This window comes from Trachypithecus francoisi, unplaced genomic scaffold, assembly GCF_009764315.1.
Source record: "Trachypithecus francoisi isolate TF-2019V2 unplaced genomic scaffold, Tfra_2.0 Lachesis_group15, whole genome shotgun sequence".
Taxonomy (NCBI): domain Eukaryota; kingdom Metazoa; phylum Chordata; class Mammalia; order Primates; family Cercopithecidae; genus Trachypithecus; species Trachypithecus francoisi.
Genome location: NW_022681460.1, coordinates 54,436,992 through 54,461,576, shown reverse-complemented (window position 1 = coordinate 54,461,576; position 24,585 = coordinate 54,436,992). Strand labels below are relative to the sequence as shown.

The 24,585-nt window shown below is 43.2% G+C and overlaps 1 protein-coding gene across 4 annotated transcripts in view; it reads left to right on the top strand.

The window, feature by feature from the left end:
• SLC22A16 (solute carrier family 22 member 16) overlaps window positions 1–17,469 on the top strand; it is a 60,549-nt gene extending 43,080 nt beyond the window's left edge. For 2 of the 4 annotated variants that reach the window (XM_033234883.1, XM_033234885.1), the window contains exons 5-8: window positions 2,763–2,890; window positions 5,632–5,741; window positions 10,592–10,691; window positions 17,071–17,469. In XM_033234883.1, the coding sequence (XP_033090774.1) occupies window positions 2,763–2,890; window positions 5,632–5,741; window positions 10,592–10,691; window positions 17,071–17,283 (551 nt within the window). In that variant the 3' untranslated portion in view covers window positions 17,284–17,469. The remainder of the gene's footprint in view (window positions 1–2,762; window positions 2,891–5,631; window positions 5,742–10,591; window positions 10,692–17,070) is intronic. The other 2 variants (XM_033234884.1, XR_004442853.1) reach the window with 2 other exon arrangements.
• The last annotated feature ends 7,116 nt before the right edge of the window (window positions 17,470–24,585 follow it).

The window sequence follows — 24,585 nt, the reverse complement described above, 5'->3', positions numbered from 1 at the left end:
TGGCTAACTCTCTCAAAACACTCTCATCATAAGCAGATATTTTCATTCTTTGGCCCTCTAGAAAGTTAACAAGCAAAATGCCTTGAGCATCCCCAACAAATATTGCCATGACCTTTGCTCTCAACTGGTCCACTTTTGCTCTGACTGGACCACAGCCCTTCTTGGTAGCCATTGCTTTGGTTGGGCTTTGTCTTCAGGATCACAGTGGTAAAACCATGTTTCATCTCGTGTTAAAATTCTCCAAAGAAATCCTTCAGGATATTGATCCCACTAGTTTAAAATTTCCATGGGCAGTTCTACCCTTCTCTGCAGCTGATCTGGGCACAACTGTTTTGGCACCCATTGAGTGGAAAGTTTGCTTAACTTTAATTTTTCAGTCAGAATTCTGTAAGCCAGACTAATTGAGATATTTGTGGTATTGGCTATTGCTTCTGCTGTTAATCTTAGTCCTTGTCAATTAGGGCTTAAACAAGATGTATTTTTTTTCCTTAGTGTGGATGCTCTGCCCCTGTGGTCTTCATCTTCAATATTGTCTTGTCCTTTTCATAAGGCATCAGTGATTTCACCATTCTTCCACCCAAGCTTCACCTTAAATTTGATGTTTGTTCTTGCTTCAATTTTAGCAGAATTCATGTTGCTCTAGTGGGAGCTCTTTTCAAAGTGTTATCTTATTCTTCTTAGTGTCTCAAACTAGCTCCTCTTCGGACATGTTCTAAGAAGTTAGTACAAATTTCTTTGAGTGCAGAAATAAATCTGAAGACACATGCATAGTTTTTTCATAATATGCACTTTCCATTAACTTTTTTTTTTTTTTTGAAACGGAGTCTTGCTCTGTCGCCCAGGCTGGAGTGCAGTGGTGTGATCTCAGCTCACTGCAATATCCGCCTCCTGGGTTCAAGCGATTCTCCTGTTTCAGCCTCCTGAATAGCTGGGATCATAGGCACGTGCCACCATGCCCAGCTAACTTTTGTTTTGTAGTAGAGACGGGGTTTCACCATGTTGACCTGGCTGGTCTCGAACTCCTGACCTCAGGTGATCCGCCCGCCTTGGCCTCCCAAAGTGCTGGGATTACAGGCATGAGCCACAGTACCCTGCCATCCTACCTTTTTGAAAACTCCTTGTATTTTCCATTTGAAAAAAATGCATCAGAAGAATTTAGTTCCTCCCTTTCTGCCTTCTCTCCTTGCTCATCTTTTTCACACCAGTCCTTAACCCAGAGTTCTTCCCAGGGGTAACTTCTATAATGTTTGGGTTGTACCCTTTCAGATCTATTTCTATGCATTTTGTACATGAAGCATGTGCCTGTAGTTCCAGCTACTTGGGAGGCTGAGGTGGGAGGATTGCTTGAGCCCAGGAGTTCTGGGCTGCAATAGCTATGCTAATCAGGTGTCCACACTAAGTTCAGCATCAGTATGGTGACCTCCTGGGAGCAGGGAACCACCAGGTTGCCTAAGGAGGGGTGAACTGGCCCAGGTCGAAAATGGAGCAGGTCAAAAGTCCTGTGCTAATCAGATCTGTTTCTATGCATTTCCGTACATTTGTGCATATAAATGTTTTATATTTTAATATAAATGAGATCACTCACTATATATTATTCTTTGTAAGTTGCTTCCCTTTTAAAATTTAATATGCCTTGGCTATCTGGCATCTCTCAACCTTCAGGTGTCCTTAATTTATAAATTTTAGCTGGTAAAATAACTTTTAAATACATGCAACTATAATTTATGTTGTCATACTTGTTTCATTTTAATGGCAGGTTAAATCACTTTAGATAGCTTGAGATGTGACTCCTAGCATAAACCAAATTTGAACTAAAACGTGAGAGAAATATTAGAAACCTCTTTTTATCCATCTAGTCTTAACTCCTGGTTATTTCTTTGTAGGCTGCCTGTATTTTATATTATCCTCGAAACATCTTACTTCTAAATTTTTATGCGTAAACATCGTGCCATCTCATTAAAGTGCTCTGATGACACATCTGGTTTTTTTTTTTTCCGATTTCCTCAGCAGACACATCTGTTTTTGTTTATTATAGCTCAGCAGGAATTATGAGAGAAGTCGTTTTAAAAAGAAAAGATTTACTCTTTTTTTTTTTTTTTTGAAGCAAACTAACAAGTTTATTGAAAGAACTTGTCTTGACTTCAAACTCATTCTCTATGACAGTTTGAGATGGTGCAGTATCCCTAGAACAGAGTGGCCAATGGTAGGTGTGTGGACTGTGGATGCGGAAGCTTAGGAAGGCTAGAAGTTTAGATCTTCGTGACATAGTTTTTTACTTTTGCCAAAGACATAAATTCTCAAAAAACTGGGCAATCTCATAAATACAAAAGTGTTCCCAAAGACAAACACACATGGTTTTATATTATCTACCATTTTGGAATTTTCATGTCAGTACCCTTCCCACTAGTACTGTTGCAGATGGGTGCTTCTGCTCAATAGTTCTCTGCTGTGAAATTTTTGAACAAGTTTTTATCTCCTGAGATGGTTTGGGGCTGGTGGGAATTTGGGCTCTGGTTTTGTGCCATTTGCAGGTGCCAGAAGGATTATAAACATTAGAGCATTTCACAGGAAATGCTCATCTTCACTGCAGTGAGTTTAAAAGTGGCAGGGCTAACTGCCTCGCAGGAATCCTTACAGAGTTTCTAAAGGCCCTGGAAGTGAGGAGAGGGCTGCTCATGCCTTTTGGGTAGTGGGTTAGAAGGCGGGGTCCCCTCATGCAGTCAGGTGCCTAACCTCATAGAGGGCTGCTTGCTCAATGACAGGTGTAGTGGAAATTCCCGCCTACACCTTCGTGTGCATCGCCATGGACAAGGTCGGGAGGAGAACAGTCCTGGCCTACTCTCTTTTCTGCAGTGCACTGACCTGTGGTGTCATTATGGTGATCCCCCACGTGAGTTATCTTATGTTTTATTTAGGGAATTGTTAGTTATACCGTGACAGTTTGATGGGAAGAATTTAGCTTGTTACAGTTAAGTATGAAGGTCAATTCAGAGTATGATTTGGTCAGAGTATATAATTAAAAACCTGTTTTCTTTAAAACAGTCTCTTTCTGTTATATAAGTAATATATGTTCATTTTAGAAAATTTAAGGAGAAAAACATGAAAAAAAAAAAGCCTAACCTGGGTGCAATTACTCACACTTATAATCCCAACAACTCAAGAGGTTGAGGGTAGGAGGATGGCTTGAGTTCAGGAATTCAAGGCTGCAGTGAGCTCTGATCATACCACTGTACTCCAGCCTGGATGACAGAGTGAGACCTCATCTCAAAAAATAAAAAAAAAAAAAGTTCATAATCCCAATTCCCAGAGATGACCAGTGTTGTATTTTGTAAACGCAATAATCTTGTATGAGGAAAGTCGATCACACTTTCCAGCATCATCATACTGAACATTCACTCATTTATTCATTCAACAAACATTTATCCACCATCTTTTATGTGCCAGGTGCTGGGAACACACAGTGTATCAAGTTTCCGTAAGTCTAACAAGAGGGCATATGGCACCCGTGTGTACTCTTTTGTCTAGGGTGGTCGAGGATGGTGTGCCTCTCAGAGGAGGTGACATGTGATCAGAAACCTCAATGAGGGAGGCAGCCATGGAGACATCTGAAGGATATGAGTCAGATATTCAAGACTGTTGGAGTTTCAATACACTGTTTTTCATCGCAGGAGATTAGTAGTTTCCAATGTCTGGTATGCATACACACCCCGAGGAGCTTGCTTTTAAAAACAGTTTCTTAGTGAGAAACATTACCAAGAAATTCCTGAAATGACGTTCACATTCCTGTATTTTGGCAAACTGCATCCCCGCAAAATACCTCTTGCATCCAGAAGTGCTTCCCCTCTTCCCAAAAAAGATGTTTTCAGACCTGTATTTTAATTCTTGATTTGGAAAATGTCGCTATAACAGTACTTAAAATATTTTATTTAATGTTCTCCTGTGATTATATAATCATTAAGCAATAGTATATCAACATTTAGAGCAAAGCATTTTAAGTTTTGCATATCGTTTGAAATTTCATTTAAGCTAACGAGTGACTTCCTTTTATAGCAGCACTTTACTTAACGATTAGGATCAGTGAGCCAAATATTTTATGTAACGAAATTTCCAGGTGATTGATACCAACTAACTGAATGCAATAAAACTACTCAGGACAAGGCGGTCTCTGCTAATTTGAGGGAACTTCATCCGCACCTTTAAAAAAGTAGTTTGCAGTTAATGGTAGTTGAGTAGATGACAGCTGCCTTTAAGTTGGTGAAGAGTTGGGGAACACCAGAACCTTTGAGTTCTACAGTAATAGGGAAGATGAGAAAGAGGAGATTTCTAGAAATAGAGCATTAACCCACAACCACAAATATCTCCCCTCCAATAAATTTTTCCCCAAATGATAAGGTCAACACAATACAAATATTAATTTAATTAATAATTGTTAATTAATTTAATTTACAATTGTAATTAAGGTGACATTAGCTCTTTAATAGAGGCATCCCAGAATCTCAGTGACTTAACATAAAAGATGTTTGTTACCTGCTCATAGAAATTTCCATGTATTTGTACCTAGTTGGCCAAAGGGGGAGTGGTGAGTGGGTGTTTGGGTCCATGGAGTCATTCAGGGATGCAGACTGACAGAGGCACTGCCGTCCTTAACACATCAGCCCCAAGGCCACCCTGGGTCTCAGCGTCCAGCTGGCAGATGGGGGAGGAGGGAGATTTCAGAATACAAGATGTATTTGTTAGTTACCTTTGGAAGTGGAACACATTAGGGAGAATAAAAACCCAGGTGGAGATAAAGGTTTTGCTGTTGAGGAATGAATCAGCCACAAAGAAACAAATGAACAAAAAGTCTGTACTAATAGTTCAGTTACCACTTTCAAATTATTTTCTGAAGATAATTTATAAGCCAGGGATTACTGCCACAAAGGACACAATTTGTTTTGTTTGTTTGTTTTTTCTAAAATAAATAGATTAAATAGGGACAAGATCTCAGTCTGTTACCCAAGCTGAAGTGCAGTGTTGTGATTATAGCTCTCCGTAATCTCGAACTCCTGGGCTCAAATGATCCTCCTGCCTTAGCTTCTCCAGTAGCTGGGACCATAGGCATGTACCATCACACACAGCTAATTTTTTTGTTTTTCTGTAGAAATGGGGTCTTGCTATGTTGCCCTGGCTGGCCTAAAACTCTTGGCCTCAAGTGATTCTCCTGCCTTAGCCTCCTAGTGCTGGGATTACAGGTGTGAGCCACTGGGCCCGGCCCACAATTTGTTTGTATGGCTCCTTGATTCATTCTGCTGGATCAGTTCCAGAAGGAGTGGGGAAATTCTTGGTGCCACCAGCACTATCTGGTCGTGTCTCCTTCCAAAACAGTCTTCCCAACTGGCTTTTATCACAGTTCAAACCCTCCAAAGTGGATGGGGAGGAGAGACACTAAAACTTTCCTCTACATTTCATAAAGATGAAAAGCTTTCTCAGACTGTGAATAGAGTTTAATATATTCAAACAGAAAAATCAGGCTCTTCATTGTTCTGAAAAAATACTGAAGGATTAGAATGTTTTAAGTAGTGATTTTAAAGATTTTATATTTTCCTTTAAAAATATTACTTGTGATGATCTATTCTGCTAAATTTTTTTCAGAAACACTATATTTTGGGTGTGGTGGCAGCTATGGTTGGAAAATTTGCCATTGGGGCAGCGTTTGGCCTCATTTATCTTTATACAGCTGAGCTGTATCCAACCATTGTAAGGTAAGGATGAATTATTTTCTGGTTGTTTTCCTGTTGTCTTTCACTTGTGTGTCATTTCATTGTATTTGGCCTTTAAATGTAAATGCTTCTTTTTCATAGACGTTACCTGGATCTCTGAGGTGGGAAAATGACATGCAGATACTAATTTTTAGTCTGAGGCTTTGTACCATATTAGCGAGGATATTAAACAAATTATTTTGAAATACCACTCTATTATTCCAAAAACATTTTAAGTTTCAAGTACCATAGACTTCCACCACTGAGTCTCTGTATTGACTCAAAACTAATTTCTCAGGATGTGTCTCTCTATGTTCTGATGCCAATTGTGTTAGTCTGCATAGGCTACTGTAACAAAATACCACAGGCTGGGTGGCTTAAACAATAGAAATTTATTTTCTCACAGTACTGGAGGCTGGAAGTCCAAGAACAAGATGTCGGCAGGTTTGGATTCTCCTGAGGCCTGTCTCCATGGTCTTCAGGTGGCACCCTCTTGCTATGTCCCCAAGGGGTCTTACCTCTGTGTGCACCACTGATGTCCCTCCCTCTTCGTATAAGACACCAGCCATATTGGATTAGGGCCCCACCCTAACAGCCTTATTTTAACTTAATCACCTCTTTAAAGACCTTATCTACAAATGCCATAAAGTACAAGGGGTTGAGACTTCAACACTTGAACTTTGGGAGGCACAACTCAGCCCATAACATCAGTAATCATTGGCTCCCTGAGATTACCTCATCTGGAGGTTCTCAAAGCTGGCAGCTCATCAGAGTCACTGAGGCATTTCATAAAAAATACCAGTCTTGGGTCGTTACACCAGACCTGCTGGATCAATCCAAGAATGAGACTCGGGATTTTTTTTTTTTTCTTTTTTCGAGATGGAGTCTCCTTCTGTCACCCAGGCTGGAGTGCAGTGGTGTGATCTCGGCTAACTGCAAGCTCTGCCTTCTGGGTTCAAGCAATTCTCTTGCCTCAGCCTCCAGAGTAGCTGGGATTACAGGTGCATGCCACTACACCTGGCTAATTTTTGTATTTTCAGTAGGGACGGGGTTTCACCATGTTAGTCAGGTTGGTCTCGAACTCCTGACCAGCCTTGACCTCCCAAAGTGTTGGAATTACAGGCGTGATCCACCGCGCCTGGCCGAAACTCAGGATTTTTAACAAGTCTGCAGGTGACTTAGAGTTGTCACCCCACCTCTTTGGGAATGTCTGATGTGATTCCCACTGATCTGGGAACCTCAGGAACTTTCAGGCTTTTAAAAAGCTTTTCCAAACACATTTTACTTGGAAACTCTTTATGTGGTAAAGAGGACAGAGGTCCTTTATGGAAGCTCTGTTGGGTACCTGGAATCCCCCCAGTGCTCCTGCCTTCTTGCTCCAGGGGGCTGCAGCAGAACTTCCAGGCCTTAACAGTGCATCCTTTGTAAACCACAGTTCTTGTTGCAGCCCTATGTCCAGATAAGACAGCTGAGACCAGGGAGATCAAGTACCTGGTGCAAGACACACAGCTGGGACCCCAGCTATAAAGGGAAGGGATCCTTTCTCTGATTCTCCATTAGATTTTTTTTTTTGAGACAGAGTCTCACTCTGTTGCCCAGGCTGGAGTGCAATAGTGTAATCTTGGCTCACTGCAACGTCTACCTCCCAGGTTCAAGTGATTCTCCTGCCTCAGCCTCCTGAATAGCTGGGATTACAGGTGTACACCACCATGCCCGGCTAATTTTTGTATTTTTAGTAGAGACAGAGTTTCACCATGTTGGCCAGGCTGGTCTCGAACTCCTGACCTCAAGTGATCCACCCTCCTTGGCCTCCCAAAGTGCTAGGATTATAGGTGTGAGCCACTGCGCCCGGCCCATCAGACTTTTTGACTCTTTTTTTCAAAATGATCCTGTATTTTAAAGTGTAAATAGTGATTAGGGTCACACTGCTGCCAAGAGATGCTTGTCCCACAGATCTCCCTCTGTGAAATTCCATAATAGTTTCCTATCTGCAGTCCTCCCTTAAATCCTCCAAGTCGCATTTTCCTAACACCTGCTTTATCAATAGAAGTTTTCATTTTCTTTTCTTTTTTTTTTTTGAGACGGAGTCTCGCTCTGTCGCCCAGGCTGGAGTGCAGTGGCCGGATCTCAGCTCACTGCAAGCTCTGCCTCCCGGGTTTATGCCATTCTCCTGCCTCAGCCTCCCGAGTAACTGGGACTACAGGCGCCCGCCACTTCGCCCGGCTAGTTTTTTGTATTTTTTAGTAGAGACGGGGTTTCACCATGTTAGCCGGGATGGTCTGGATCTCCTGACCTCGTGATCCGCCCGTCTCGGCCTCCCAAAGTGCTGGTATTACAGGCTTGAGCCACCGCGCCTGGCCAGAAGTTTTCATTTTCTAAGGGAAAAAATTTGTTAGTGAGCTTGGATAATTTCTTAGCCTGTTAAAGACCCAATCTTAATGGCAACAAATAAACAAACAAGATATTAAGGTTTTTCACAGGAAACTTTTAAAAAAATCTAACTGCTCAGCTAGTGGGTTCATCCCTTTTAGGAGTATATTATTTGTCATGTGTTACAAGTGTGAAAGGCAAGTGACTTTCTGTAGAGATAAGTCCATATAACACCAGCCCAGAGATGCCTCCTCCTTGTCTCCACAAGCAGGAGGGATGTAGGACCTGGAAAATCCATTAGTCACGAGATAGCATAAATCCTTCCCTAGGAATTTTCCATGCCCACACACCTGCCTGCTGAAATGCTAGGGCAGGCAGCCCTGTGGCCAAGGATGGGTAAGTACATTTATGTTGGCTGTAGATAGATTAATGGATATCTAGATGGATGGATGGATGGATGGACGGATGGATGGACGGATGGATGGATGGGTGGATGGAAGAATGGATAGAGTAGGTACACACATATATCTAAGAAAAAAGTTTATCAGACTAATATGTGACCGGGCTATAGAATAGCAGAGGAATAACTCCCTATGTAATTGTCTATTAGCCCAGTTGTCTGAGAGTAGAGTTTTTCTTCTTCCTCCCTACTTCCCCTCTAGGTCACCCAGAGTGCTTGGGAGAGCAGTCTAATAATAAATACATCTTCTGTCCGTTTTACAGGTTGTGGAACTGGGATTCACACAAGATTAGGGTCATGGTCAAAGGCACTTGGCTAGTCAGTGACCCATCAGAACTCAGATCCACATCTTTTGGCCCTTTCAGATACCCAGTGAAATACATGAGAATTTTTATGGGAGACAGTGCTCAACATTAGCAAGGGATGAGTTGCTGGCGGTAGAGCTTTAGTAGCAGAGGGGAAGAAGGTATTTTGGGGTAAGGGCTGTGTGGGCTCTTCTCAGATCATATTGTGAAAGTGGCAGCCCTGTGCAGATGTACAGTAGCAGACAGGCAGAATAACAGATTACATTCTAGCGCTTACAGGTTGACAATGGTGGAGACTAGTTGAATGCAATAGAGAGTGAAGTTGCATAATTGCAAACTTACGTTGTGGCTTTGGCTCCCTTGTGGCTGACCCAGGGAAGAAGTCGCTCTAAATCAGGGAGAAGATCTTTGGCATGTCCTATGGGACGCTTCTGGCCTCTCAGGTGGATTTCTGCTCAGCCAGGAAAAGCTGCAGATTTTCCCAGTTCAAAATTCAGATTGGACCAGATCCATGCAGTGCCTAGCACATGTTAGACTCTTGACACACATGTGCTGAATGAATGCATGTTATACGCTAAAACGGTGACAATCCAATCAAATAATGTCAATGTGCATTGCAATTATGAATGTTGTAGTATTTTTTAAGATCTTTTTTTTTTGTTGGCTTGGTTGTTGGTTTACAACCTCAGGTACATGACCTCAAAAAAATCCTATATGTAAATATTTAATACAGGAAATCTTTAACCAACTCTATGAGCTCCCTAAACACCCTAACACTGCATGCAAAACTTTACTTATGTATGATTTCTTTCTCAGAAGAATGCCATACTTTTTATCAGTTCTTTATAAATATGTGTGACCCAGAAAAGATGAGGCACCATTAATTTGTAGAGGTACTTACTCACATAAAAGGACAGTCTTTCCTTACTAACATTCTATACATTTTCCCTGAGTAACCTTTAAAGAAAAGCACATTAAGATATTCCTTGACTCTAAAAAAATAGAATAGTCCACAGGTATACAGATACTTTGTTCTCTCAAATTCCCGCGTCCTACCTGAAACAAATCCCTGCTGTAGAAGACCTTATTATTCTCAATGTTAGGCTGGATCAATACACCTGCACAGCAGATGAAGAATGGCTTACCTCCGCACTCCTACCTTTTTGTCTTGAATTGTCTTGAATTATGCGCACGCTTGTATACACCACTGTTTCACACAATGTAGGTGTTGTGATTTTTGAAAAATTTAAGTAAAATTACTTTCAAGCTTACATTTTTTTATGGTCATATGTTGCTTAATGATGGGCATACATTCTGAGAAATGCATCCTTTGGTGATTTCGTGGTTGTCAGAACATCATAGAGTGAACTTACACAAACCTTGATGGCCCAGCCTGCTACACACCCAGGCTGTGTGGCACAGCTTATTCCTCCTCAGCTGTGACCCTCCACAGCATGTTACTGTACTGAATACTGCAGGCAGTCTAACACAGTGGTAAGTATTTGTGTATCTAAACGTATTGAAAGATAGAAAAAGTCGAGTTAAAATGTGCTATTATAATCTCATGGGGCCGCCGAGGTTGACCAAAACGTTGTAATGCGGTGCCTGACCGCCCTTATCCTCGTTGGGGAGGGTGGGAAAGGAGCTGCAGAAAGCAGGTCCCTCAATCCTGGGTCACTTGCACCTTACTTGTCTCGGCCTCTCTCCTCTGTTTCCAGGTCGCTGGCTGTGGGAAGCGGCAGCATGGTATGTCGCCTGGCCAGCATCCTGGCGCCGTTCTCCGTGGACCTCAGCAGCGTTTGGATCTTCATACCACAGGTGTGCTTCCGTTTGCAGACCTTTTCTGAGGTGGCATGGAGGCAGTTTCTAATTGCCTATTAGCGACTTCTCTGTTGTTATTTATTGCAAGCCAGTACCTCATTTCCTAACGGGGTTTGTAAAAACAATCCCCTTACCAACAGCTCGCCAGTCTGTGGGTAGGGTGGTGGCTGCTTTGCGACTGGCTGTTGGTGGCCTTCCATCACTGCTGAGCTGTTCACTACAACTCTGCCTGCCACAAAAGGGCGTGTCTTCACCCTTCCCTGGAAGCCAGGCCTGTCCCCACCCCCTGGCCTGGCATTGCCTCTGTGTTTCCACTGAGTTCCTGCTGGGCAAGGCGAATTCTGGGGGCTGCCTGCTCCGAAAAGATTCTGTGGTGCCTAATGGAGAGGGTTAGGAACCCATGGTTCTCAGTTGACCTGAACCTGAGGGGCTCCATTTCTGGCTCCAGCCGTGTGAGCCATTTGCCTGGCTTCAAAGAGTAAGAGCAGGGACACTTCGTTTGCAGATCCTCCAGTAGGGGCTGAGAGGCCGGGAGGGCACATGAGCACTGCTGCACCTGGTGGACTCTTCTGCTCAGGAAGAAGATGCGGGATGGAAACAAAAGAATCTCCTTTGTGCTAGCACTTGTTTTCCCACAGACCCTCCCTCTCCCTCCCCTCCAGTGCCTCCTTTCTCTTTTCTGATTGCCCCTTAGATAGACTCAGGCTGCAGGATTTCCTCCCGGCCTCCTCCCTGCCCCCTCTCCTCCGGGCTGCAGGCACGGGGTTCCTCCAGCCTCATGGACATTCTCCCTGGATGTCTCACCACAAACTCAATGTCTCCCAAGCAGAACTGGCCAGTGACACCTGTCTCCCACTTTTGGTTAAGGATAGGTCAGTGGCTTCAAGCATGACACTGTGGCATCGGCTTCTTATTCATCCTGTTCTTTCATCACCAAATCCTCACATTCCCCTTCAAAACCACCCCTGCATGCCTGGCTCCAGTGCCTCCCAGTCTTCTCCTTGCTCTTCATCCCCTACCCCGTCTGGGTAGCATAGAAGGCACCACGGCCATGACCCAGTGCCCCTGTCAGCGTCAGAATAAAAGTCCAAACTAAGCTGCTATCCAGGTCCTTTCCTGACTGACCCCCTGCCCAGGTCCCCTATTCTGTTCCTCATGCAGCTTCCCCTCCTCTCCACACTCACCCACACTGCAAGAGTTCCTCTCTCCTCCCTGTCCTCACCCCGCCTCCTCCCCTTCCATGCCACTGCCCAAACGGCCCCTCCAAAGAGAGCGGCTTCTGTTAAGTAGCCTTCCAGGTATCCTCTTTCCAGGAGGCCACCCAGATCTAGTGACCTCGCCTCTCCTTCTCTCAAGTGTGTCCGTACAGCATTTAGTGGGTGCCTCTTTCACAGTTGCTGTCGCAATGTGACTTTATCATTTGCACGGGTGTCTTCATCGCCCCAGTCAGGCTGTTGTGCTTTGCAGAGCAGGACATTTGCATCCCCACAGCTGGCCCTAGCCAAGTGTTTCCCTCAGCTTGTGTGCCACCCATGCTGTTATTCACCTACTATTTTAGATCAAATAGATTGACTGTTGGAAATCAGGTTTGTCCTAAACAATAATATCAGTGAGGTCATGGGTGTTATACTAATTATGTGTTTTTCTGAAAGACATCAACATAATCTCACAAGTAATAAAACAGTGCTTGGCATCCCCTGGAGTTGCCTTGTACACACAGCAGGTACACATACTGCTCTTCCGGAATCGCTGACTTGGCATGACTGTCTCCCGTGTCCCTGGAGCTGGCGCTCAGTAAAGCGCTTGGATGTGCCATTGGGGTGTTAGAGCCCAGCCTCTTTCTCAGGCTGACTCTGAGGTTAAGAAACCATATGGGCTGTGTGGGAGGTGTTTTGGGAGAGTCTACTACCCTTTTTAGGTCATGAACTTTTCTAGAAGAATCTCCTTTGTGCTAGCACTTGTTTTCCTTATTTTTTTTTAAAGATAAAATGGAAAGGTGTTTATTAAAATAATAAGTTGAAACATGCAAATATAAAATAGATAAATTTATAAAAGCTAATTACCAAAAATAAAACCAAATAAATATTTTTTAATGGATATCAGTAAGGCTCAATTAAGGACTACGGACTTAGAAGGGGTCTCTAATTTTATTTAACAGATATTTAAACAAGCTCCTTTTACTTTATTTTATTTTTTATTTTTTTATTTTTTTGAGACGGAGTCTTGCTCTGCCACCCAGGCTGGAGTGCAGTGGCCGGATCTCAGCTCACTGCAAGCTCCGCCTCCCGGGTTTACGCCATTCTCCTGCCTCAGCCTCCCGAGTAGCTGGGACTACAGGCACCCGCCTCGTCGCCCGGCTAGTTTTTTGTATTTTTAAGTAGAGACAGGGTTTCACCCTATTAGCCAGGATGGTCTCGATCTCCTGACCTCGTGATCCACCCGTCTCAGCCTCCCAAAGTGCTGGGATTACAGGCTTGAGCCACCGCACCCGGCCCCGCTCCTTTTATTTTTATTATTTTTCTGAGACAGAGTCTTGCTCTGTCGACCAGGCAGGAGTACAGTGGTCTGATCTTGGCTTACTGCAACCTCTACCTCCCGGGTCAAGCAATTCTCCTGCCTCAGCCTCCCAAGAAGGTGGGATTACAGGCATGTGCCACCAAGGCTGGCTAATTTTTAAAATATTTTTTAGTAGAGATGGGGTTTCACTATGTTGGCCAAGCTGGTCTCGAACTCCTGACCTCAGGTGATCTGCCCATCTCGGCCTCCCAAAGTGCTGGAATTACAGTCATAAACCACCATGCCCTGCCTACACAAGCTCTTTTTTAAAGTGCTTTACAAAAATTAGTCTTCATGTAATGCAGATACTGTTGTTCTCTTCATTTTACAGATGAGGAGACTGATGGACAGAAAGTAATTATTAGCCCGGGGTCACACACCTTAAAGGTGACAGAGCTGGGATTTGAACCCAAATACCATGCTCCCTTGCCTTTTACACAAGGTCCAACAAACAATCTATACAAAAACGAGCACAGAGCAGTCAGCTCCTTGTCCAGCCTGGCCCTGAGTAGCCCGTTCCTCCTCTAAGACGATCTCTGGCCGCAAGGTGTGGTGTATATTTGTGGGAGTAGTCTGTGAATATGCTTCCTTTGGATCTAACAAGTATTGCCTATTGTTTGTAATGGGTCAAAAAAAAAAAATCAAATTTCCCATTAAACTTGTTTATGGATGTCAAACTGCCTGGGGAGCCAGTGTTTTCATTTTGAGAAATGAAAACTCTCATCTGGAAGATGTTTATATTTTCTCTTTTGAAAAGAGGCACATGAAAAATCACTCGCTCTGATGCTTTTATTATCAAGCATTATTTTCTAGTAATCTAAAAAAGGTGGACACGTTAATTAGCTTTTTGTGTGTTCATTAACTCATTTGGCAAATGTTGACTGAGTGTTGGTTTTGAACTAGCCACCCTGCTAGGTGCTAAGGAGCAGATGAAAGCAATAGCCTGTCTTGAGGGACGTGCAGTCTGGTGGGAAGGGCAGGAGAGCAAACAATCACCAGCCCCGAAGAGAAGGGCTGGAGTGGGGAAATGCCAGGTGTGGTGATTTAAAAGATACAACAGTGGTAATCATGGAACATTAAGAAACATCTTGTTGTTCAATATATAATAGCAGTAAGGCAGGAGCGGTGGCTCACACCTGTAATCCCAGCACTTTGGGAGGCTGAGGCGGGCAGATCACAAGGTCAGGAGTTCCAGACCAGCCTGGCCAATATGGTGACACCTCCCCCCCATCTCAACTAAAAATACAACAATTAGCCAGGTGTGGTGGTCTGTGCCTGTAGTCCCAGCTACTCGGGAGGCTAAGGGAGAAGCATCACTTGAACCTGACTGCCTGATTAGTCCTACTACCAAGCTAAGAATATACACACTGCATATATATATATATACACACACACACACTGCATATATATATATATGCTGCATATATATATATACACACACACACAGAGTAATGAGAGCTTACATTTAATTTCATCCTCTCAACAGTCGTTTGCAACAGATACTATCCTTTCATCCATTTTACAGAAAAGGACTCTGAGGAACAGAGAGGTTAAGTAACTTGTCCAAGGCCACACAGGTAGCAGGTGGCAAGTACCCAGGCAATGTGCATATGGAGATTATAAATGGGTCAAGAACATTTCTTTTTCCTTACTTTTTTATTTTTATTTTTATTTTTTTGAGACCAGGTCTCTGTCACTGAGGTTGGAGTGCAGTGGCACAATCTTAGCTCACTGCAACCTCTGCCTCCTGGGCTCAAGCGATTCTCCCACCTCAGCCTCCCAAGTAGCTAGGACCACAGGCACGTGCCACCACTCCTGGCTAATTTTTATATTTTTCGTAGAGAGTTTCACCATATTGCCCAGGCTGGTCTCGAACTCCTGACTTCAAGAGATCTGCCAGACTTAGCCTCCCAAAGTGCTGGGATTACAAGTGTAAACTACTGCACCCAGCCTTTGAGAACTGTTTTTTTTTTTTTTTTTTTTTGAGACAGAGTTTCGCTCTTGTCGCCCAGGCTGGAGTGTAGTGGCAGGATCTTGGCTCACGGCAACCTCTGCCTCCTGGGTTCTAGCGATTCTTGTGCCTCAGCCTCCCAAGTAGCTGGGATTACAGGCATGGGCCACCTCACTCAGCTAATTTTGTAATTTTAGTAGAGACAGAGTTTCACCATGTTGGCCAGGCTGGTCTCGAACTCCTGACCTCAGGTGATCCACCACCTCAAGCCTCCCGAAATGCTGGGATTATAGGCATGAGCCACCATGCCTGGCCCTTTGAGAACTTTTTGTTGAGGGAAAATAGCCAGCAGAAAGGAAAAGGTCAAAAATATGTGAGAAGGAGGTTGGACCATGGATGGAGGGAGATCTCTGAGGAGGAGGTGAGAGGCGATAGGGTCTGAAGAGCGTGAAAGGATCCGCCTGGACAGAGGAGGGAGGGGTGGGAAAGGGGGGACTTATTTCGATGTTTGGTTTGGGGTTTGTGGGCTTGTGGGGAGCTGTCAGGGGAGCAGGAGTGAGGAGGAGGTGGGGAGGTATGATTTGTTTACTGCCTGACTAGTCTTACTACCAAGCTAAGAAGAAAAATTCCATTCTGTTCTGGATCTTCCATTTGATTCTATTTTGCTTTTAGACTGACTCAGTGTTTTTCAGACCCTGACTTAGGGCTCTTCTGGGGTTTCTAGATCACTGGATATAATTCCCATGTCTTGAGAGACCAGAAAACGTCTTTTAAATTCCTTTGGAATGTCACTTGTAATTCCGCTACTGCTTCTGGGTTAAGCTTACTCATATATTTCTAAGAATTAGGTTATCAGTGCTCTGCAAAACAAATAAAAAACTGCCTTCCCAAGTCTCGTCTGTTATGGATGTGATCTGGCATCGCTTCACACTTGCTCTATGTATTTTATGATTCTCATTCTCAGATGCTATAAACATACCGAGTGTGTAGATTTATGAGAAAAGCCATACCTTAATTTATTTTTGTAGGGTCTTTCCAGCAAATATATTTTCCTAAAGGATTTTAAATTAAGTAAGGATGGATTGTGTTTTTACAGATTGCATAGAGATTTAGCTCTGTTAATAAAAACCACCCAGCATCTTCATGATGATAAACAGAGAATAGATATGCAGACTTTAATTTTTAATGTGACCTGCATTTTTAAAAGCAAATACCTTGGCGCTAGTCTAAAAGGCTGCCTTTTATGTGTCAAAATCTGGAAAACAAAGAAATCATACCGAACTGTATAGGAAATTATATGGATCCCTCCCCGATAAAGTGACAATTTGTTTTCACTGCCTTTGGTTAGCTTCCCCCAAATTCCATAGATTCCGGTTGATTGAAACCTGTTTTCATTCATTCATTCCTTATCATTTACTGAACTCTGATAGTGTACTGATTATTGGGGCAGGGACAGGGTTGACTAAGACACGCGTGGCATGTCCTAACCGAGGGCTCAGTTGCTTGTCTCCTCCGCAAGACTCGGGGGTCTGGAAAGATGGGGCAAGGGTCTTTTTTTCGTTGTGACCACAGCTCCTAGGACAGCGCCTTCAGGAGTAATAATGCAGACAGTAGCTGGCAGCTCAGTAGGCGCTCCACAGTGGCTCATGAATGAATGAATGAGTGAGTGATGAGATTAAGCCTCATTGGTGAGGAAAAGAACTCGAAGTCCAGCACAAGTAACCAAAGGTCTCACTGAGTAATCACAGTGACAACTGTTATGTCAAATTCAATTGCATTACCCTCTGAAAACAGTTACGAAATTCTATTCTCCAAAGGGTGCATTCCTTTCTTGATGTGTCACTTATCATTATTTTTAATTCTTTCTAGTTGTTTGTTGGGACTATGGCCTTCCTGAGTGGAGTGTTAACACTAAAGCTTCCAGAAACCCTTGGGAAACAGCTGGCAACTACTTGGGAGGAGGCTGCAAAACTGGAGTCAGAGAATGAAAGCAATTCAAGCAAATTACTTCCCACAACTAATAATAGTGGGCTGGAAAAAACAGAAGCGATTACCCCCAGGGATTCTGGTCTTGGTGAATAAATGTGCCACGCCTGCTGTCTAGCACCTGAAATATTATTTACCCTCATGCCTTTGTATTAGAGGAATCTTATTCTCATCTCCCATATGTTGTTTGTATGTCTTTTAAATAAATTTTGTAAGAAAATTTTAAAGCAAATATGTTATAAAAGAAATACAAACTAAGATGAAAATTCTCATTTTTAAAAACTGCTTTCTTATTGCTGCAAAAATATTTTTCCACATTTGCTTTTCTAGGTCGTTGATTCTCAACCTTTCCCCACCACCCCCCTACCATGCATGCCGGAGGGAGTTCACCTATTTCTATCTGTGCCAGTGCCACCCCTCCACGGCTTCCCAAAAGAAGGGGGCATGTGAGAATGCTTTTCTTTTGACAAAGCTCCTTGCAGATTCTATTTCTGATATTTTTTTCCCTTCTTATGAAAATCATAGCTCTAAAAACAAGTGCAAGTCAGAAATGCCCTCTCAAAAAATGCTTGCCTTCACAATTAAACCATAAAAAATCAGAGCTACGAAAATGATGTCTTGCTTCCCAGAACCTTGAGCCAAGAAGGCTTGAATGTGCAGACAGTCGTGCTTGTGTTTGGTCCAGATAAGGGACACATACCTGCCAGTGTCCAAGAGTGAGCTTTCTAGTCTGGTGTCCTTATTGTCCCAAAGTTACCAAATTCTCCCTATAAGTCTCCTTTACAGCCCAGAGAGACTGTGACTTTTTAACCCACTGCAGCCTTTTTCAGTTGTCAGATCATCCAGGAAACTGACTTTCAGTACCATCTGGATTTGTTGCCAGTGTAAAAATGTTCGTAAGTATTCTCGCCTTTAAAAAAATAATTCACATGAAGACTTTACTGTTTTGTTTTTTTACTATACATTTTTTCCCAACTCTACTTTAAACCATGGTCTTTCAAAAACATTAATATCTTGGACACTTCAAATGCAAATTATGTCATCATCTTATCTGTGGAAGAATGCATTTTAGATTTACAGTCAGTTTCCCGTAGGTTTTGGGTTTTTCCTTACTGTGGTTTCATCATAAGTTCATTATTTTTTTCGTTGCTCTTGAGATTTTGCTATAGGGTAGTATGTCTTATATCCTGCATTTGAACTGGTGAAATACTAGCATTACCTGCAGAGGCAAGTAAAAGAAGGCAGTTATATAGATGTTGTGAGTTTAAAAAGCATTGCCAAGGGGAAAAAAAAGGAGGGATTTAACCTGAATTATTGACTTTTTATATGAGTTTAGTTCCCTGGGTAATTGCTTAGTTCTTCACTTGGTCTTTCCATTAACAAGGAAAAATAAAGCCAAAAACTTTTCTCCCTTTATAAAAGAAAATAACATATGTAGGAGTTTATGGAGAAAAAGGAGGAAGACATTTCTTGAGCCTTTCTCTCATTTCTTATTTTGTCTCTTTTTTCTTTTCCCTCAGCCTATTTTTCTACTGCCATTAAAGTTTTTCCTCTTAGTTAACATTTGATACTTTCTTTCCTTTTTTGAGACAAGGTCTGGCTCTATCCCCAGGCTGTAATGCAGTGGGCTTACTGCAACTTCCGCCTCCTGAACTCAAGCAATCCTCCCACCTCAACCTCCCGAGTAGCTGGGACTGCAGGCACCTGCCATCATGTCCAGCTAATTTTTGTATTTCTTTGTAGGATTTGTTTTTTTTTTTTTTTTTTTTTTTGAGACTGAGTCTCGCTCTGTCGCCCAGGCTGGAGTGCAGTGGCCGGATCTCAGCTCACTGCAAGCTCCGCCTCCCGGGTTTACGCCATTCTCCTGCCTCAGCCTCCTGAGTAGCTGGGACTACAGGCGCCCGCCACCTGGCCCGGCTAGTTTTTTGTATTTTTTTAGTAGAGACGGGGTTTCACCGTGTTCGCCAGGATGGTCTCGATCTCCTGACCTTGTGATCCGCCCGTCTCGGCCTCCCAAAGGATTTGTATTTTTTGACAGGATTTCACCATGCTGCTCAGGCTAGTCTCAAACTCCTGAGCTCAGGTAATCCACCCGTCTCGGGCTCCCAAAGTGCTGGGATTACACAGGTGTGAGACACCAGGCCTGGCAACACTTTCTTGACTTTACTTTTATATTCTGTTAGTTTGCTGAGGTGATCATAGCAAAATACCACAGACTGAGTGGCTTAAACAAGAGAAATTATTTCTTCATAGTTCTGAAGGCTAGAAATTCCAGATCATGGTGCTGGCACGGTTAGTTTCCTCCAACACCTCTCTGGCTAACAGCTGGTTGCCCTCCTGCTGTCTTTTAACATGGTCATCTGTTTGTGTATACACACGCCTGGCTGGTATCTTTCCCTCTTCTTTTTTTTTTGAGACGGAGTCTCGCTCTGTCGCCCAGGCTGGAGTGCAGTGGCCGGATCTCAGCTCACTGCAAGCTCCGCCTCCCGGGTTTACGCCATTCTCCTGCCTCAGCCTCCCAAGTAACTGGGACTACAGGCGCTGCCACCTCGCCCGGCTAGTTTTTTCTATTTTTAGTAGAGACGGGGTTTCACCGCGTTAGCCAGGATGGTCTCGATCTCCTGACCTCGTGATCCGCCCGTCTCGGCCTCCCAAAGTGCTGGGATTACAGGCTTGAGCCACTGCGCCCGGCCTCCCTCTTCTTTCAAGACCATCTGTCATATTGGATTAGGGCTCCTCTCTAATGACCTCATTTTAACTTAATCACCATTTGAAGATCTCAACTCCATATATGATTGCATTCTGAGGGTTGAGATTTCAACATATTAATGTTGAGGCATTTCTTTACATTTTTATTGCCCATTGTCTTTGTCAGTTTGGGCTGCTATTCAAAAAATACCACAAACTGGTCAGCTTAAACAACAGAAATGTATTTCTTACAGCTCTGGAGGCTGGGAAGTCCAACATTAATGTGGCAGAAAAGTAGGTTTTATTCTAGGGCTTTTTCTCTTGACTTTTAGTTGGCTGCTATCTCACTGTGTGCTCACGGGACCATTTCTTTGTGTGCACAGATGTGGAGAGAGAGCAAGCTCTCTAGTGTGTCTCTTATCATAAGGGCACTAATCCTGTACAAGGGCCCCACCCTCAGGACCTCATCTAACTCTAATTACCTCCCCAAAGCCCCATCTTCCAATACCATCACATTGATGGGGGGTAGGGCTTCAACATATGAATTTTCAGATCATGATATCTACATATGTGTGACTGTATCAGTCAACGTCTAGTCAGGAAAACAGAAACCACTGGAAATAATTCAAACAGAGAGGAATTTCATGCATAGTTAGTTACAAAAGTGTAGGAAAAACTGGTGGAACAAAATGGAGAAGTTACCTAGGGATCAGGAAGCCACTACCACGGCTGGGTTGGGAGCCCATAAGCCTACACTTTCTGCTTTCACTGCTCAGGCTGAAACCACATTTCTGCTGCTGACCAGAAACCTAGGAGCCCACATCCCCCACTGATTCTACTGAAACTGCCTATTATGCTTTCAACTGGAAGGGGTTGAATTTTTAGATTAAGTTGGGGAAAATTCACTCTTTTTTCTGGTATTGACTCTTCTATCCATTATCATGGGTTAGTTATCTCTCTCCAGGTACTTGGGTCATCATTAACATGTTTTAATGAAGTATAATTTTCTCCATAAAGGTTGTACCTGTTTTTTGTTATATTCTTCCATGTAAATTTCCATTATAATTAGAAATGAGAAGTTTCTAATAATTATATTCTCTGACTGTATATTGCTGGATAAAAGAGATTGATTTTATATGTTGATTTTGCATCCATCAACCTTGATTAAAGTATTTTTAATTCAAAGGGAAAAATTTTTCTTTACTGGGGCAGGGTGCAGTGGCTTATGCCTGTAATTCCAGCACTTTGGGAGGCTGAGGCAGGTGGATCACCTGAGGCCAGGAATTTAAGACCAGCCTGGCCAACATGGTAAAACCCCATTTCTACTAAAAATACAAAAAAATTAGCCAGGCACGGTGGTGTACACTGTAAGCCCAGCTACTCAAGAGGCTGAGGCAGGAGAGTTCCTTGAACCTGGGAGGCAGATGTTGTAGTGAGCCGAGATCTCACCATTGCACTCCAGCCTGGGTGACTCTGTCTTTAAAAAAAAAAAAAAAAAAAAAAAAGTTTTTTTTTTCTTTACTGGAAGAAAAATTAGGCTTTTTGTTGTAAAAGTTCACAAATGTGTATCACGCAGGAAGCCAAACATACTTTGTTCCTTCAGCATTTCTTAATATGTGCAGCCTTCTGGTTTTATACTTGGAAAATAGTGATGATCTATAATAGTTGGAACCTAGCCGTAACACATCCGATCTGTCTCTGATTGCAAATATTTCAAGGAGTACTTCACCATAGCATTGGAATGATCAGAGAACAAACCACATACAAGTAGGTAAACTTCAAATAGGTGACCTTGTTTCTCAGTTCTGTGTCACTGAGGTTCATGCACTAACTTGACTTTGACAGGCCACAAAGTGTGAGAGGCAATGGAAGCCTGGAAATAAAAAAGCCCTGGCTATAAGCTTCCAACTTAAGCAAACCAACCTCTCTTTACCTCAATCTTCTCATTTGGAAATTCAGGATTATCATACAAGGTCCCTCTGGGAATGGGAAGATTAAATGAGATAATATATCAACATCATTTAATGCCCCTCTGCACAGCCCCGATATTTTACAAGGCTATTTCTCCATTCACTGTATGTGATTCCACCCTCATTAGGTGTCCTGTCCAGTCTTGGTCTTGGCCAGTGGGCAAGGGGGCCCCGTCTGTCAGTGCTCCACATGCTGTCGCTGTCCTGACTGTGCCCTACCACACGCTGTTATCCTCCCTCACGGACTCTGCAGTTTAGCTACCTGGAGATACCTCTGCAGTTTCCCTTGTGCTCTGGTGGTTAGTTTCCGTCCATGATAGCTGCAGGGAAGACTGTGAAGCTAATGACGCATAAACTTCAGGCCCCTTCAGTTGGACAGGCTCCTGTGATGGAGCTTAGTAATAGGTCCACTTGGACATAAGCTTTCACAGAATTTTGTAAATTTTGCAAAAGTAAGATCTAGTCACTACAATCAGCTGAGACCACTGTCTTTTTCCACTTGGTTTTCCCTTCTAGTACATTCCTCCTCTTCACATGGCATCAGAGTGGTCACAGGCATTCTTTTCTTTTGTGACTTTGTATTTTTTTCCTCTAAAGAGGGCTCTTGAAAGTGTACAAACTTCAGACCCCATAAAAGCTGAATCCATCCCCTGAATCACTGTTAAAAGGTGTGTTGTTAGGGAGGTTCACACTCAAAATATGCTCTGAATATACTCAATTAAATGCTCTGTTCTGAGGGGCCCACCTGTGTCCTTTCTCCCACTCCTATCAAATATGTAATGAAAACTTACTAAACGCAAAACGGTGTAGGCAAGGGGGTACTTAACAAATTCTTGTACATGGTGTAGAGGAACATTTTCTTATTGAAGATGGTAAAGTTGACTATGGCAGCCAACGTCTTTGGCAACTTCCCCCAACAGAATATCTGGAAGTTTGGATGTTTGTTGTTTTACTTGAATTTGCCAGAAGTCAATGATGGCTGCTGTTTTTATGTCTGAAGTCTACAGTGCACCAGCGTTTCACTGACAACTGCTTGTTCTCTAAGTAAGTTAATTTTTTAAAAAATTCCCGGCCTCTCTCTGGGTTCACCCATGCCAGTTGGTGTCAGCCATCCTGCTGGAATTGAGGATCTGAAGAACACCTTAAGCAATTCTTGGGAAAAAGATCCACTGTCAGAGATTTTATCTGTAGCAACAAATTGGGGGAGCAGGTGGTCAGCATCAGCATGCTACCTGATTCTTGATTAGTTAGCAGTTTCAGAGAAGCAGTTCAAAAGTACACCAACCCACTCTGGTCAATGTCTAACTAGAATTCTCCCTAAAGCCTGGTGTATAATCTCATTAACCCTGTGAGGATGATTTCACTGTCCTACTTCCCTGCCCCAAACTGCTGTACACATGGGAATCCCTGGCCCCTGAACCTGGTATCTTCAATAGTCTTCCGAAGAAAACAGGCTTAGGTCCTGCATTTACTGGCCACGGACACACCAGCAAGGCTAACACCCTGCAAGCCAAGAACACCCATGGGGAGCACCGCAGGAGGGGGAGAGTGGCTAGGGAAACCCTAAATGTGCTGCAGAGGTGAGGCCCTGGGGACCTCTGCAGCCCAAGTTTAAAAGTCTCTGAAGAAGCGTTGGGAAGATCATGAAGCCCAGCTGCCCTGCAGTCTCAGGGAGATCATGTCAATTCTTTGGACCCCAACCACTCACCTGGATAGCAATAACACTAGATTCTCCCCAGGTGGTTCCTGAGGTTCCTTTTAAAAGTCATCCTCAATGATACCTAAATCAATTTTCCCATCCATTTTCTGAAGGACCCTTCACTCAAGTCATAGTGCTATACCTCTGTGTTAAAAAAAAAAAAGGTTTATTAGTCCTATCTGTATAGACTCTGCACTACTACAGATAAGCTTTCTTTCTGGGTTTCATTTCTGAGTATGTTCTCTTGTTGCTTTTCAGGAAAACATAGAATCCTAACATGGGCCAGGGGAAGAAAGAGCCTTCTCAGATCTCTTCCATGGCTCCCATTGCTTTTTGAACACAGTCTTGCATCCTAGCCAGATTTCCAGCATTTTCACACCCTGGTCTTGCATAAGCCTCCACATGAACCCCCCACTCTTTCCTCAGCTCACTTTGAACTTTCTGCCTCTGGGGCTTTGTCTCTCCAGAGATTTTTCTCCCTCCTCTTCTTTGTCCATCCAAATCCCACTGATTGTTTGGGGCCTTCCTCACTTCCCATTTATGCTCCTGGACTGGCCGCTGGAGTCCACCATACTCCTCTCTCTCCTGATCCTTCACAGCACCTGCAGTATGTGCTGTTGGTTAGAGGACAGTCTTATTCTGCCTTGTTTCCTTTCTTGAGGGAGAAAACATCTCAGAAGTTCTTAAATCTTTTATAGCCCTTGCAGTATGTCTTGGACAAAGTGACTGCTCTGTAAACGTTTGTTGATTGATTTTTATAGTAGGTGCTCAATAAAATATGTACACCACATGTGATACTGGGAAATACGTATTTGATCTTCATTCCCGTTTCCTTACATATGACTCCTAAAACCGTTGGAATCTCCAGAGTGATAAGATTGTCTTTTGTATGCTAATGAGATATCTGGTGGCTGGGGCCCCCTAGTAAGCTTCAGGATGGGAGCTGGTCATCTGGAAACAACAAGACATTATTAGAGCGTGGGGACTTTCAGCCTTATCCCCAACCTCTGGGGAGAAGGAATTGAAGGTTAAGTTGGCCAC